General features: G+C 40.1%; 1 protein-coding gene across 4 annotated transcripts in view; it reads left to right on the forward strand.

Annotated features, from left to right (window-relative positions):
* Nucleotides 1–1984: 1984 nt before the first annotated feature.
* The window catches only part of epc2 (enhancer of polycomb homolog 2 (Drosophila)), a 61419-nt gene continuing 47379 nt past the window's right edge, over nt 1985–16024 (forward strand). For 3 of the 4 annotated variants that reach the window (XM_072258637.1, XM_072258640.1, XM_072258638.1), the window contains exon 1: nt 1985–2481. In XM_072258637.1, coding sequence (XP_072114738.1) covers nt 2329–2481 — 153 coding nt within the window. In that variant the 5' untranslated portion in view covers nt 1985–2328. The remainder of the gene's footprint in view (nt 2482–16024) is intronic. The other variant, XM_072258639.1, reaches the window with a different exon arrangement.

Below are 16024 nucleotides of genomic sequence, written 5' to 3' on the forward strand. Positions count from 1 at the left end.
AAGTTGCGGAGGATAATGTGCTGGATCCGGAGGCTGGTGGGGTGGTAGGTAAGGACAAGGGAAACTCTGTCCCTGTTGTGGTTGTGGGAGGATGGAGTGAGGGCCAAAGTGCGGGAAATGGAGGAGATGCGGGTGAGGGCATCATTGATGACGGTAGAAGGGAAACCACGATCCTTAAAGAAAGATGACATTTGAGATGTCCTGGAAAGGACATCTTTCATTCTTCAGTCCTGACGAAGGGTTCTGGCCTGAAACGTCAACTCATTGTTTCTGACCGATGCTGCCCGACCTGCTGAGTTCATCCAGCATACTGAAAGTGTTGCTTCCACCATGAATATTCTCGATCTAGTGTTCCGCAAAGCGATGCCATTAGCCCCCTACCCTACTCCCTGTATAGTTATGCCTGCATTGCCAGATTCAGCTCTGATTCCATCTACAACAGGGGTTCCTAATCTGGGGTCTACAAGACCCCTCGGTTAATGGTAAGGCTCCATGTCATAAAAAAACGGCTGGAACCCCTGATCTATAAAATTGCATATGACACCATCTTTATGGTTGAATCTCTAATCATGATATGTCCAAACATGTGACACCACATGCAGGAAAGTGTTCCCGCTCCTTTGCTTCCTCAGGAGGCTAAAGAAATTTAGCATGTCCCCTTTGTCACTTGTCAATTTTTTTATAGCTATGCCACAGACAGCGTCCTATCTGGATGCATCACGTAATAGAAACTGGAGTTTGCCAACACAGCTGGGCAGATCATGAAAAGCAGCTTCCACTTGAGACTCTCTTACAATTCTCACTGCAGCAAGCATAATAAAGGCTCCACCCACCCTGGACATTCTTCTCTTCTCACCCCTCCCATCGCCAAAATTTTAAAAAGCCCGACAGCACTTGGAAGTACCGCCTGGCTCAAGGACAGCTTCTAACCTGCTATTTTCAAACCATTGAAGTCTCCTTGTACAATAAGATGGACTCTTGATCTCACAGCCTACCTGGTTATGCCCTTATTGTCTCCTGCACTGCATTTTCTCTATAAATACTATTAAGCTCTTAACGATACCATAAGGACATGAAAGGCACTATTAATGGGAACTGTTTTCTTTTTAATAAGACCACAGGACACATCAGATGTGACGACAGGAAACGGAGGGAAATGGATGGTCAGTGTTTCAAGCCAAGACCCTTTACTGTATATGGACTGGATGTAGTAGTATAGTTACATGGGTCTTTGGGGGAGGCACGATAGCATTGTGATTAGCACAACGATTTCCAATACCAGCGAACTGGGTTCAATTTCCACCTCTGCCTTCAAGGCATTTGTACATTCTCCCCATGACCGTGTGGGTTTCCCCCCACAATCCGAAGACGTGCCAGTTGGTAGGTTAATTTGGTTTGTAAATTGTTCCATAATTGAAAAAGGGGTTACTGGGCAGCGGGGCTCAACAAAATGAAATAAAGAAAATGCTCCATAGTGGTCATATCTCATTCTCTTCTGTTTAAAATGAGGCATACTTTGTAACTTTCAATAAGAAGTTCATTAGTGACATCAAATTTTTAGCAGGGTTAATTTTTGACCAAAAGAAAAAAGCGTATACTCCGAAGCGTTTGAAAAAAAAACTAAGCCGTATTTGGTTTAAAACATAGTAATTTCTTGACGAATTATTACCGCCTAACATTTCCTGTGCTTTTTATGACGAATCTTGACTTCGGGGGGGGGGGGAGAGAATGACTCAACCACAAGTTGCAGGTGCCCAGGTAATGGACATTTTGTTGAACAGACAGACTGCTTCGCGGTCTCCTGCCTGCAGATGCATCTTCCGTGCAGCGGAGTAGCTGGGCTGCAGAGAGCGCGGGGGAAGTGGTCCGGCCAGCGGACGAAGGCTGTCGAGATGCTCTCGGCGTGCACCGCAGCCGAAATCCTGCACCGCACTTGACTGGGTCGCGAGGGTGCGCGCGCAACCCCTCCCCCCACGTTGCCGGAGGCGCGCGCGGCTCCCTGGGATTGCTGCTTTAATGTCCGCCATGTTTGCCGTGGCGCATGTCGCGGACCGACGGCTAAATTTCGGTTTCTCGGGCTGCGCTCGGTCGGCATGAGGGGCATTTCGAGGAGCGCCCGACCGATCCAGCGGACGGACTCCTTAACTCGCATCCATGAGCGGCTGCGGGCGCCCGGCCGCCGATTTAAGACTGCTTTTGAAGCGCCATCTTTGTGCCAGTGAGGACCGCTTTTTGTGTATGTGTGTGTGAAAAAAAATCATCCTCGCCGCGGATAACAGAAGGGGAGGGATCCCGTTTTCTCTCCCTCTTCGCTCTCTGCGCACAACGATGAGTAAACTCTCGTTCCGGGCGCGGGCCCTGGACGCCGCCAAGCCGCTGCCCATTTACCGGGCGAAGGATCTGCCGGATCTTCAGGACTGCGTGTCCATCAACAGGGCCGTGCCGCAGATGCCGACCGGGATGGAAAAAGAAGAGGAGTCGGTGAGTGAGTGGGGAGGGGGGCGGGGAGACAGGGTAGAGCGGCCGCTCGCGCTCCACTCACTGCGCAAGCCACAGCCTCCGCCCGCCGCCGCCGGCCGCCATTGTTGTCATTTCCAGCGAGCGGACTTTTGGCGCGGAAATTTGAAAACAAAAAACCGAACTTTCCTTACTTCCATAAATAGACCTCTTCTCGCGGAAACCAAGTGAACTGGGGTGATTATGGGTTTGTTCGCACGGAGGGTGACGTTTACAGGGAAGGGGGAAATGGCACAACAAAGTTTCCATTTCTTATCCTATACAGCCGATTTGACGGTTTTTGGTTGAGGGGAAATGAAGTCCCGCCTTTCCCCTTCGCCAATTGGCCAAGTGCCCCCGTCAGTCTAGGTGGTTTGCCGGCTTCCCGAGCGATTCTGGCCGCTGATTGGGTGTTTCCCCCATGACGTTCAACTCGTGTGGTGCCGGTGTTGTAATAAACACAGATTGCATGCCGTATGGGATGACAAGTTTCTTGTCATCGCCAGTTTGCATGTGGGGTGCAGCAACATTAATTTGTTAAAGAGAAGGGGCTCGGCCTGAAGCGCCGATAGTTTATTCATTTCCCGAGATGCTGCCTAACCTGAGTTCCTCCAGAATTTTGTGTGTGTTGCTTTGGTATCTGCAAGTAGCTTTAACATTTCCTCCAGGAGTATTTTTGGAGAAATTTGGCCGCGAAATCATTGCCATTCACTGACAGTCACGTAGTAGAGAAGATTGCATGTCCTTTTATATTGTCAATAAATTATTTACTTCACAATAGAGCAGGGCTTTCCCTATCTGGGGTCCATAGACCCCTTGCTTAATTTTATTGGTCCATGCAATGACACAGGCTTCGAATCCTTGTTTTAGAGCTTCAACATAGAGTGAATTTCACGAAGAATGGCATTGGCTAACACTACTTAAAAATATTAAACCAAGATGCAGACCAGTGGAGTGATGTTTCTGTGAAGGAATTCTTCTTTTATTCACGCATATTTTGCAAATTTGTAGCAGGGTTGTTTGAGAAATTAATGTAAGGGAAACTTTCCAACAATTAGTCCAGTATTGAAAACTTGATAGAGAAGATCACTAGTTATCCTGGAACTCATGACCTATGAGGATTTACACAGGTGGATAAGTGTGAAGAAAATATCTTTGCACTTCTAATTTGCCTTATGTAGACTATATATTTGTGCAGAGACTAATATTATTGTGATAAGCTGAACAAGTCAAGAACTGAATTTTTGCAGTTTTTCCTTAAATTATAAGGCTTTATGAATGGTTATTTAAATATGCTTTTCCTGAGTTTACATTGAATTCAAGAAGATTTCTCCAAAAGAGGTGCTTAGGTGTAGAAATAGGTATTTTAATGGACATTTTAAAAGCTGTAGTTAAATATTGGTGAGGGTTATTGATTCAGGTTAATTTATATCATCTCACAAAGTAAACACAGTGAAGAGCATAAACCAGACCAATGATTTTTTTTTGCAAATTCAAGAATATTAATTTCTTTGCTTTCTTACAAGCCACTATCTCATTCTCTCTGCCCTATGACATCCTCTCCCGTTTGCCTACTTTATGATTTGCAGATGGCTGTACGTACTACTTTTATGAAACTTAAATACAGGTCGACCTTCACTAATCCGGCACCACTGGGGCCTGAGGAATGCCGGATTAGTGAAAATGCCGAATTACAGAAGGATCACATTAAGCATAATCAGTGCTGGATTATCGAAGGAACTGGATTACAGGTAGTCGGATTAGTGAAGGTGGATTTGAACTAGGGACAGGTGTAAGTCTGTCACTTCTTCAAGCTTGTTCTGTATATAGTTCTGTCTCAATAGTTTTCCTACGCTATGGCATACCCTGATTGCACCCCAATATCTGCTTTGAATGCAGACAATGACTGAGGTTCCACACTCTTCATTTTAATCCTAAATTGATTACCCCATACTGTAGCACTATAATTCCTGGATGAAATACCTACTCCATGCCTGGATGTGGAGATTACAGATTTGTTTCCACAAATGTGGCTTGGCCTACGGTGTTCCAGTACTCTTTGTTGATCCTCTTCACATTCATCCTGGAAAACCCTCTAAGACATTGAAGTCCTCTCTTATTCTTCTAAACTACACAATGACAGCATAGCCTATTTGATCTCCTCTCATGCAACAGACCATCACCTCAAGAATAAACCTGGTGATTTCACTGCATTCTCCCCCCCCATAGTAATCGGAGACCAAAAATTGTGTGGCTTACTCATGATCTTATATAATTATACTAAGGCATTTCTATCTGTGTTGAAAATATTTTAACCATAAACTGCAGAAATATAAAATTCAAACAGTGCTGGAAATGCTCAGCACATTTGGCACTATCGAACATTAAAAATAGAAGGAAGGCTCATCTGACTTGTAAGTCTGACATGCCGTTCATCAAGATCTGCGACCTCAGCACCATTGATTTATTTGAAGTAAGCGCAACTATTGCACTTCCAAGAGTTGCTCAAGTTCACCATCCTCTGAGGGTAGAAACTTCTCATCTGGTCCAAGGTTCCTCCATCAGGAGAAACATTCAACCTGCATTTTTCTTAAGAAATTTAAAATTTACTGAGATCTCCTATTGTTCTAAACTCTGAGAGGGCTCGGATTATATTAATTAACGTCTCATGATATAGCAAGCCGGGAATCAATCAACTTGAAATCAATTCAGTAAACTCCCATGACACTTCCTTTTTGATGTATATAATTTCTTGGTTAAGGAGACCAAAGTTGGCCACAATACTGCAGATGAAGTCTTGCTGTTCAGTTAAAGTAAGACTTCCTTTCTGCCATAAAGCCTCTTGAAATAAAGGCTAACACATTATTTATCTTAATTCGAAATTATACTTGCACAATAGCCTTTAGAGAATTGTACACAAACACATCTTGTTCTCTTTGAGCATCAACACTGCCTGGCCTCTTGACATTTCATAAACTGCTTTTCTATTATGTCGATGACCTTGTATTTACCACAATATTTAAAAAAAAGAATCTCGTGCTTTCCTAGCATACATGATGAATGAGCTCTTCTTGGATTTCCAGCCAGGTACAGGTGTAGATTTGAACTGGCGTTTTGATGACAAACTGCATTCTTCATCAAGGATGATGCCGAGGCTTGTCTAGTTTGGTGGTATATATACCCCAGTAGTCCATTCCTCCTGATTGGTTAGTCCTCATCCAATCAGGTTTCCGCTGTCCCACATTGTTTACAATCAAATTCCAGTTCTTATTTAGAGCGAGACCTTAGTCTTTGTTAAAGTACTTTTTCTCTAGTTTTATTTCAATGCCTTCCTTCATCAGGCAGTCCCAAAGATCATTGGTGACCTCAGAGAAAAAGTATTTTAACAAAGGCAAAGGTCTTGCTCCAAGTAAGAACTGGAATTTGATTGTAAACAAGGTGGGACAGTGGAAACCTATTTGGTTAGTCCTCATCCAATCAGAAGTAATGGACGACTGGGGTATATATACCCCCAGACTAGACACATCTAAGCATCATCCCTGATGAAGATGGCAAAGTTTGACATGGAAACTTCGATTAAAATTGATACCTGTATCTGGCTGGAAGCCTGAGGAGAGTTTATTGACACATTATATTTTATTTTTCCTCAATCAGTCTTCCATATTCCTTTGAAGACTCTTTGTACTCAGAATCCCATGTAGTTTTGTGTTCTTGGCAAATTTAGGAAGATCCCATTTTGTTCGCTCATGCAAATTGTTAATGTAGGCCATGAGTATTAGGCCCTACTGTTCCATATAGTCACAGTCTGCCAACGTGAGAAGGACTTTGTATTTATTCCCACTCTGTGCTCCTGTCTAATAATCAGTTCTCAATCCATGTCAATGCATTGCCCTTAATTTCATGTGTTCTAACTTTGTTAACCCAAAACCTTCTGGAAATTCCCTTAACTATTCTGCTTGCTATACTTTCGGAGAAGTCCATCAAATTACTCATTCAAGATTTTTCCCCTTCGCGACTCTGTTGATTCTATTCAGCCCTTTTCTGTGAGGGTGCTTTGTTACTTGTGAAGAGTGTCTTGATGAAGGGTCATTAATCTGAAACAATAATTGTTTCCTTCAGAGATGCTGCTTGACCTGCTGAGTTTTTGAAGTAATTTTTTTATTCTTGTTCTGCAGTCCTCTGCCAGGTGAAGGCCAAGATATTAATATAAATGCCTGCTGCATTTGCATGTTGTTTTCAATTTCTTTATCAAGAGCACATGGTTCTCTTTTCTTTTGCCTTCCACTGTAAATCTCATTCCAGATTCCACGTTTTTAGGAGGAAATTGATTTGAAGATTGTTTTGCTTACTTAAATTAGAGTTAGAGCACTGAAATATGCCCTTCGTTTTTACTATCCCACACAGCCCAAGATTGCTGACTGGTGGTGTAGTATCATCCACACCAGACTTCGAGGCCAGTGGTTCTGGGTTCAAATCCAGATGGCTTCTAGCACGCTTTCCATAGGTGCTAGGTTGAGCGTCGAGCTAGCAACTCAGCATCATGGAAAAAAAACAAATGCTAAAGAAATGGCAAGATTGCCATCTGATGTACCACAAGCCACTGAGAGGGGGGAAAATGCTGATCAAGATGCGTCCTCATGGTAATTCCATTTGCCTGTGTTTGGCTCATATCCCTGTTCACCTTTCCTATTCATATACCTGTCCAGACTTCTTTTAAACATTGTAATTGTGCGTGCATACCTGTACTACCCCTTCTTGTAGCTGTTCCAAATATCCACTGCCCTCTGTGTGGTGGATAAAAACTTGCCCGTTAGATCTCTTTAAAATCTTTCTCATTGCACTTTCAGCCTATCTGTGCCCTTCATAATTTTCTGAACATCTATAGGATCACCCCTTGGCGTCCTCTCCACTGAAAACAGTCTATTCAATCTCCTTGTAACTAAAGCCTTGCAGTTTAAGCATGAATTTTTCTCGGCACATCTTTTAATAATATTTGGTTAAGTCATTAATACAAATACAGTTGACGTCCTTAACTCTGCTTCATACTACAGACTATGTGGAGCCTATCTGAGTATGTGTAGAATAATGTTTAGAGTGACTATTCTTAAACTTGTTCACTTTGTGGTGAAGGCTTAGGCCAGTGTTTATTGCCCAAGCATAAATGACATTAGGAAAGTGTTATGAGACTACTCTGATAGCATTTGCTCATGTGCATGACACACACCTCTTCCTTCAAAGTTGGTTTTCTGTAGTTTATTTTGTAATTAGCAATGACTTCCTGTGTTACAGGGTACTTCTTGAAAGTGTAGTCGTTGCTTCCGTCAATATTTTCCTTTCTCCTGTTGCACGTACCCGTTGCAGTGGAAATTTATTCACTGACTTGTATGTAAAAGCCTAATCATTTACTTGAATAATCTGTATATTAGTATTCACAGTAGATGTTGGAATTGTTCAGTAATATGCCACCATAATAATAGAAGATGGGTGCAAAATAATACATTATCATTCATCATTTCTGATGGATTTGTTTTTTGAGAAATAGTCATTCTTTGATTTCAATGGTATGGTATAGTAAACCATGCAGTTATTTGAATTTCCATTTGCTTGAATTTCCAGCATCTGCAGAACTCCTGTTGTTTGCAGTTATTTTCTGGTTTTTCCATGTCAAATTTTTGAAAGATCAATCTGTGGTCAGATTCTCTATGCATCCATTTTTCTTTTGTTTAAAATGCAGGCAGTTTATTGCCCGAGCATAAATGACATTAGGGAAGTGTTATGAAACTTCTCTGATAGCAGAATTTACCTGATTTACCTGTTGGAATGGTTTAAATTGGTAATTCAGATGATTTTGAAATCTAAGCTCTTATTGTTTGATAGTTAATTTTTTTAAAAAAAAATGCGGAGTACTTGACAAACCAGGAGATGCCGGCAGAGAGAAAAAGCGTTGATGTTTCGGGTCAATGACCTTTCACTGGGACTGTTAGTGGTATTTATAGAAGTATTTGTGGAACTAAAGAGCTGTAATTTGCTTTTAAGAAGGGTTAAAGGGTCAACACTACATTGTGGGCTGTACTGTTCTACATTCTGTGATATTTAAATACAAACTAATTTGCCAAATCAGTTTATTGCTTACAGAAATTTTTAGTCACAGTTAAGTAGTATTGAATTTTTAGATGGTAGTGATTTAACTTTTTAACACCATGACATGCAGGTCTGTTTTGAATGACATGCATACTCAGTGAAGTTTCAATGTTATTGAAGGATCTTCAGTCTGGTCACTTGAAACATACATGCTGCTAAGCAGCAGTTCTGAATTTCTGTACAGAAAACTTCAAACAGTGTAGGGTCAGGCCCTTTGGCCCACATTATCTGTGCTGGCCTGATGATCTAAACTCATCTCATCTGCCTGTACAAACTTAGTCTGTATCTCCCTATTCCCATCCATTTCATGTGTCTGTCCAAATGCTTAAATGGTGCTATTGTATCTGCTTCTACCACTTTCCCAATCAGAATTGGGTTTAATATCACTGGCATATGTCATGAAATATGTTGTTTTGTGGCAGCAATACAAACTTACAAGAACCTAAATTAGAATAAGAAATGTATGTGTGTGTGTGCATGCGCACACTTGCCCTCTTCTCTCCCCCCGCCCTCCGCACCCCCACCCCCACCCATTGGTTAATTGGGCTGCTGCTTATTTGGGACAACTCAAATGAAAATAATCCCACAGAAATGGGAGTGAAAAGGAAACAATTTCACTGCTCTCTAGTATTCAATCATTCAAGCTTGGGAAAGAGATGTTGACTATTCTACCCCATTTATGTTTCTCATAATTCTATATGCGCCTCACAGTCTCCTGATCTCCAATGAAAAATCCCACTGAGCTCCTCTTTAGCTAAAGCTCTCCAATCCATGCAACGTCCTGGTGAACCTCTTTTGCACCCTCTCCAAAGTTTCCATATACTTCCTGTAATGTGATATCAATATGGCACACCAAAGTCCATTTCTGGTGCAACCAAGGGTTTATATACTTGTAATTTTGCTTGCCAGTTTTTATGCCCAGAAGGCAAGAATGCCTTACTGCTTTATCGTACTGTGTACTTGTATTTCCACTTTCAGTGAGCTATGGACTTGCACCCTAAATCCTTTTGTACATCAATGCTCTTATGGGCCCTGACATTATATACTTTATTCCAATATTTGGTTTCCCAAAATGCATCACCTCAATTAGCCCAGATTAAAATTAATCTGCTATTTTGCCACCCAAATTCGCAACTGATTTCCTCCTGTATTCTTTGACAAAGTGGAATCTAATAAAGAGGAATTCTGCAGATGCTGGAAATTGAAGCAACCCACATCAAAGTTGCTGGTGAACGCAGCAGGCCAGGCAGCATCTCTAGGAAGAAGTACAGTCGACGTTTCAGGCAGAGACCCTCCTAGTCCTGACGAAGGGTCTCTGTCTGAAACGTCGACTGTACCTCTTCCTAGAGATGCTGCTTGGCCTGCTGCGTTCACCAGCATCTTTGATGTGTGTTGGTGGAATCTAATAATTGGTTTTGATTTGAAACTTGCAGGGATTGATGATGAGATATTATTTATAAAATAATATCTCATCATCAATCCCTGCAAGTTTCAAATCAATGGTGAAGACAACAAAAATTGACTAAATGGTGATTTTAAAAAATGTGGGTCATTTGCACAATATTTCATGTGCAGTTAAATTTGCCTTAGTTTTGATTTTTCTTCAGTGTAGGTTAAATTAATATGACATTTACACTTGAAATTTGAAGGCTAACATTTTTATTACACCTGGAAAATATTAATAAAACTATTTCTATAGTTTCTACAAAACATACCTGATTGGCTCCTTTCAGACAAACACTCAATGGTCACTTTATTAGGTACATCTGTACATCTTGTTAATGCAAATGTCTAATCAACTAATAATGTGGCAGCAACTCAATACAGAAGGTTCTGTTGTTCAGACCAAACATCAGAACAGGGAAGAAATGTGATCTAAGTGACTGACTGTGGAATAATTGTTGGAGCCAGATGAGATGATTTGAGTATTTCAGAACTGCTGATCTGGGATTTTTCATACAAAACAGCCTCTAGAGTTTACAGAGTGCAGCAAAAGAAAAAATTCAGTGAGTGGCAGATCTGTGGGTGAAAACGCCTTGTTAATGAGACGTCAGACACGAGAATGGTCAACCTGACAGGAGGGCAACAATGACTCAAGTAACCATGTGTTACAACAGTGGTGAGTAGAAGAGCATTTGAACACACAATGCATTGAACCTTGAAGTTGATGGGCATACAACAACTGATGACTGTGAACATACAGAGTGGTCACTTTAATAGGTATAAGAGGTATCTAATAAAGTGGCTACTGAGTGTAAATTCCAAATAATGAGTGCTGTTTTATGAGTTCCTACATTCTGATCTTTATGAAGTTAGTTCCATACACATATTCACTGAATATCTTGACCGCTTAATTAGAAGTTAGTACATCTATATAGTGTAATATGCTTGGTCCAAAATTTGTAACTCACTATTGTAATCCATAAGACCATAATCTGGTGATACTTATTTCTTAGCAGCCATTCACAATATATTCTGAAGTAAAACCGAGGATGAGTAAATGAGTCTGTCTTTGAAAGTAGTGATCAATGTTTGCAGATTATTCTGGAAGGAAGCTTGCCTTTCAGTCCCATATTGTTCATCTAGGAAAGAAAGGTCAGCTGTATTAATAGTGCTTTCTTCCAAAGTATAAAAGTATATAGAACAACTCAAAAGAGTTACTGGTTTTCTCTGTTTTCCCGGTGTGCATGTGTAGAATGTTACAGCTCAAAGGAAGTTAATTTGTGCTAATTCTTGTCTTGGCCTGATTTTGCAAAATCCAACAGTCTCTTTAGGAATGTATACAATTGTATTGGAAAGCAGCTGTTCAATCGCTTGCCATTCTTTCAGCCAAGTTAAAGCGATCTGCACCAAAAAGAAAAATTTTAGTCGTTTTGGTTATTCTTTAAATCTAGTTGCCTACGCTGAAAGGTGACATCTATTGTTTCTAAAAGTCCTTAGCTTTCAAGTATCTCTAATAAATCTACCCCTCTCAGTGATAAAGAGGAAACCTAACTTTTCTAATTTCATCAGAGCATATGGAATGTTGGACTATATGGATCGGACCAAAGAGCATAAACCCAATGATGTTACATCAAGCATTTATACTTTGCTATATATACAGTGCCTAAGACTTGGACAGTACTCCAAAATGGAGTGGAGAGTGAGTTTGCAAACCTGGAGGGAGCTGAGGATATTGGGAATGACGAGGGTTAAGCACTGTGAGAGGGTGTGGGACAGGTGGCAAGGAATGCTGGGACAGGGGGTGGTATGGGTGCGGCAGACACATCCAGCTCTGGGACACCAGGCAAGGTCATTTGATTCCAAACAATTGGTTTATTGCTCATTACTGAATATCTCTCTGGTGCTTCCAGCTTCCTCCCCTCTCCCTTCCCTTTCCCAACCATGATTTCCTTTTCTCTGCCTCTTTCCTACTTTCAGTCCACAATAGGGACCCATTATCAGAATCAGGCTTATCATCTCTTACAGATGTCATGAAACTTTGTTTTTTTTTTGTGACAGCAGTACAGTGTAATACATAAGATTACTACAGTACTGTCTCCTTTGGACAGGTTGTAAATATTTAAGCTGCTACATTTATGTTTCATGAATCATCTTTCTGATCCTGTATCCCACTACACTTAATCTATAACCCAATTCATGCTTAGGGGGAGAAGCTAGTATTTTTCTTTTTCAGTTGCTATATCTTGCATGTATGACTGTATTTCATCTACGTATTTGGGGGAAAGGTGTGCTTTTTCACAATTTCTATATTCTTGCCTGTGGTGATTATAGATCATTATTTTTTTAAATCAGAAATACTGCTGAATTTCCTGTGGCAGTGGCTTCAATGCCTTTGTGCACAAAATCCTGGTTGATAAGATGATGTGCCATTTAAAAGTCATCTTTAAGTTGATATAATGAAGTTATTGCTCTAGACTGGTATGCAGCCTTTATGTGGGAATGGTCAGATTGCCAATCCAAATTATTTTTGACAGCAGTTGTATGAAATGTTATGTTTTAACTGTACGTAACTGGCTACTGATGTTTTTCATTGCATCTAAAAACATACAAAACTTTAACAATAACTCTGTTTTTACATTTTCACCAAACAGCTTTCTTCCTTTTCATCGTTTCAAACTTTGGAGGAAGAGGTTGTTGAAATTTTGGCTGATGACACCATTTGCATGAATATATTATTAATGCCCTTACAAATTCTGGAGATTGTATGTAATAATTTCGATACTTAATCTTATCTATATCTTGTCATTGATTTTAAAACATCCACTCTATAATTCTGTATAGGTTGTTTAATTTTACTGTTTTGATTTGCTGTTTCAAAAATCACACCACTCCAATTGCCATCTCCAGATTGTATTGAGGTAATAGTGGGTTTATTTGGTTCATATCCCTCTAAACCTATCTATTTACTGGTTTTCATTTAGAAAAGGATTAAAATTTTTATAGCAGTCTATTCCAGATACTTGCTGTAGTATATTGGAGAAAGCATTGGGTTTCCAATGCTTGCTAAGCTTTTAAAAATTGTGATTTACAGACACAGTTGCAATTTTAATTTAGAGTTTTCAAGATAATGTGAATTGTATTTCAGTTTTTGTGGGGCCTTCTAAAAAGGAATGTGTGTTAGGTTTTGGAAAGAAGATGCTATATTACTTTAGGCCGCAATTTCTCTTGTTCTCATTCTGGGCATCAGTCGGAGTTGGTATTTTGGTTAATTGATTGTCTCATCACGAAGAAGCTGCTGTCATCATGGAGTTTACAATGGGGGGGGGAGAAGGAAATGTTCAGAATTTCTATTCACCTTAAAGTACATATCATAAGTCCTTAATTGTTCATTTTAGGTCAGTAATTTTACCGACTTTAGTGCTCTGTGCTAGTACATGTGTTGACTGAAAAGTCAGGGACTGTCACATAATCACAGGTGGAATTTAACTTGTAGCTTTGTAAAAAGTGGCCAAAGTGCAGTTAATGCCCAGTTCTTGGCAATAGCATTACTGTGTTTAGAACAGACCACAAAGATAAACTTGTGAGATATATTTTGGAAGTGTTGGTTTAAAGGATCCCACAGTATTGAAATGTCTAGCGAAACTTCCTCTAAAGCATCAGCGAACTTAGACATAACGACTTGTAGTAGGATTTCTTTTCCACCATAACAAAAACACTGAATCTGTGGGTTCAGACTATCATCACTGGATTCACTTCAATTTGTTCTTTTGGGTCCTCTCAGATTTAGACAAGGTTCATTTCCTGTCACGTGCCTCCAAGTACCCTGAAACCCCGTCCTTACTAATGGACTCCAGCATCTTCCCAGGCTAGCTGGCCTATAGTTTCCCATCTTTTGTCTTCCTCCTGGAGTGAAGTTTGCGATTTTGAAGTCCTCCAGAATTATTCCAGAATCCAGTGATTCTTGGAAGCATACTACTAATACCTCCACAATCTTTTCAGCTGCCTCTTTCAGAACCCTGGGCTGTATTCCCTCTGGTCCAGATGACTTATCTACCTTCAAACCTTCCTGGTGCTGTCTATCAGCTACAGCTATTGCTGTGCACTGTTTCATCTAAGCTGTGCGGGTGTCCTGCTTGCAGTAACCAAAATGCTCTCGTGCACATAGCTGTTGTTGCACAGCTGCAATTTTCCTTTGTATAATGTGTTAATATAATTTTGAAATGATTCTTATATTACTGTGATATACTTTGTAATTAATTGTGTTAATGAATAAAATCCATAAATTTTCCAAACAGTAAATGTACCACAACCTCTACTTTGGAGCATTTTAGACCAGGTGTTCCCAACTTAGGGCCCACTTACCCCTTGCTTAATGGTATTGGTCCATGGCGTTTTTTAAAAAAAGGTTGGGAACTCCTGTTTTAGAGCTTCAATGTACAGGTTTCCCCCGCTATCCGAAAGTAGAGTGTTCCTATGAAACCTTTTGTAAGCCGAAATGGCGTAAAGCGAAGAAGCAATTACCATTAATTTATATGGGAAAAATTTTTGAGTGTTGCCAGACCCAAAAAATAACCTACCAATTCATACCAAATAGCACATAAAACCTACAAAAACGGCACGTACACGCATGTGTGCACACAGCTGCCCGCGCAAGGGTTCATGGTCCTGGTAGTCTTTCTCGGGGTAAACACAAGTTTAAAGCGGCGCCCTTTTTTGTAAAAGCGAAAATCCTCCGGATTTCTTTCAGTTAGCGAAAACAGGTAGTAATGTAGGTCTTTTGTAAAAGCGAACTTCCATAAAGTGGGGGACTCCTGTATTCACATTGTCAGTGTTTCAAGTTACAACATTGTTACAAATTGTAACAATAAACACAGAATGGATGTCGGTGGTTCATTGTTAATAAACCACAGGCCCGCTGAGTGCAATGTGAGAGATTTTCTTTGTTGATTTTGCTGAATAGTCTTGATATATTTTTAGTGCTTTAGGGTGTTTATTGCAGGTTGATCATGTCTCAGAAGCATTCTTTAAAGCGGGGTTCATTACTATTTAGTAAACCTTTGGCTTTATGACCATGCTGGTGTGAATTTCATCATTGATGTCTGCCTGCCTTGGGAGAGGCTCAAGTTGTTAAAAAGTTGTCCAGGATCTTTTTGTGAACCTATATTGTCAGAAGATAGACTTATAGATTAGTAGACTTCCTTTTTACAAATTCACTGCAGTTTCAAGCATTCTGGTTTTGAGATGCCAGAAATAACCAGTAGTGAAAATGAAATAGTTTCAATACTTCAAGTTAGGAACTCTGGGGAATTTAAAGGTTTCAACAATCATCTTGAATATTACAATTAAAATAAAGATTTGGAGGATGTAATCATCAACAGCATTGTATGAAAGCAGTCCATAATCTGCACTAGGTATCTGCTGATTTTGTTTATTTACGGTCAAAAGAACGTAATGAAGATTAATTCCTCCAGTAAGTATTGGGATTTAATACAGTTTTCTAGTACTGTATTAGTATTGATAGTGTTCTCATTTGTTCTGTATTTCATTTAAATACGTAATTTGTTACTCAGTTTGTTTTTAGTGACTTTTTAACTATTTCTATGAAACTTTGGCTAATTGGGACAGCAACTTAATTAGGCCAAAATGTACGAGTCCTAATGTTTCCCAGTTAACCAGAATCCACTGTATTTTGTTCCAACATCTTGGTGTACCAAAATCTGAGGACTGCTAGTTCGCTATTAGAAAGTGTTGAGTGTAGAATTGTATCATAACCAAAATATGAGAGAAGTGGTTTATCAGCTGAGTTGTGTAGTATGAGTTCAAGTCAGAATTGGAAAATGTATCTTCTGCTGTCAAAACAAAACTGTCATTAATTAAATGTGTTGCTTCTGATCATTCTTACTGTGACTCTTGTGTGAATGTGATGGCACTTTATATTTCTTTT

Source organism: Mobula birostris, chromosome 5 (genome assembly GCF_030028105.1).
Source record: "Mobula birostris isolate sMobBir1 chromosome 5, sMobBir1.hap1, whole genome shotgun sequence".
Classification (NCBI taxonomy): Eukaryota; Metazoa; Chordata; class Chondrichthyes; order Myliobatiformes; family Myliobatidae; genus Mobula; species Mobula birostris.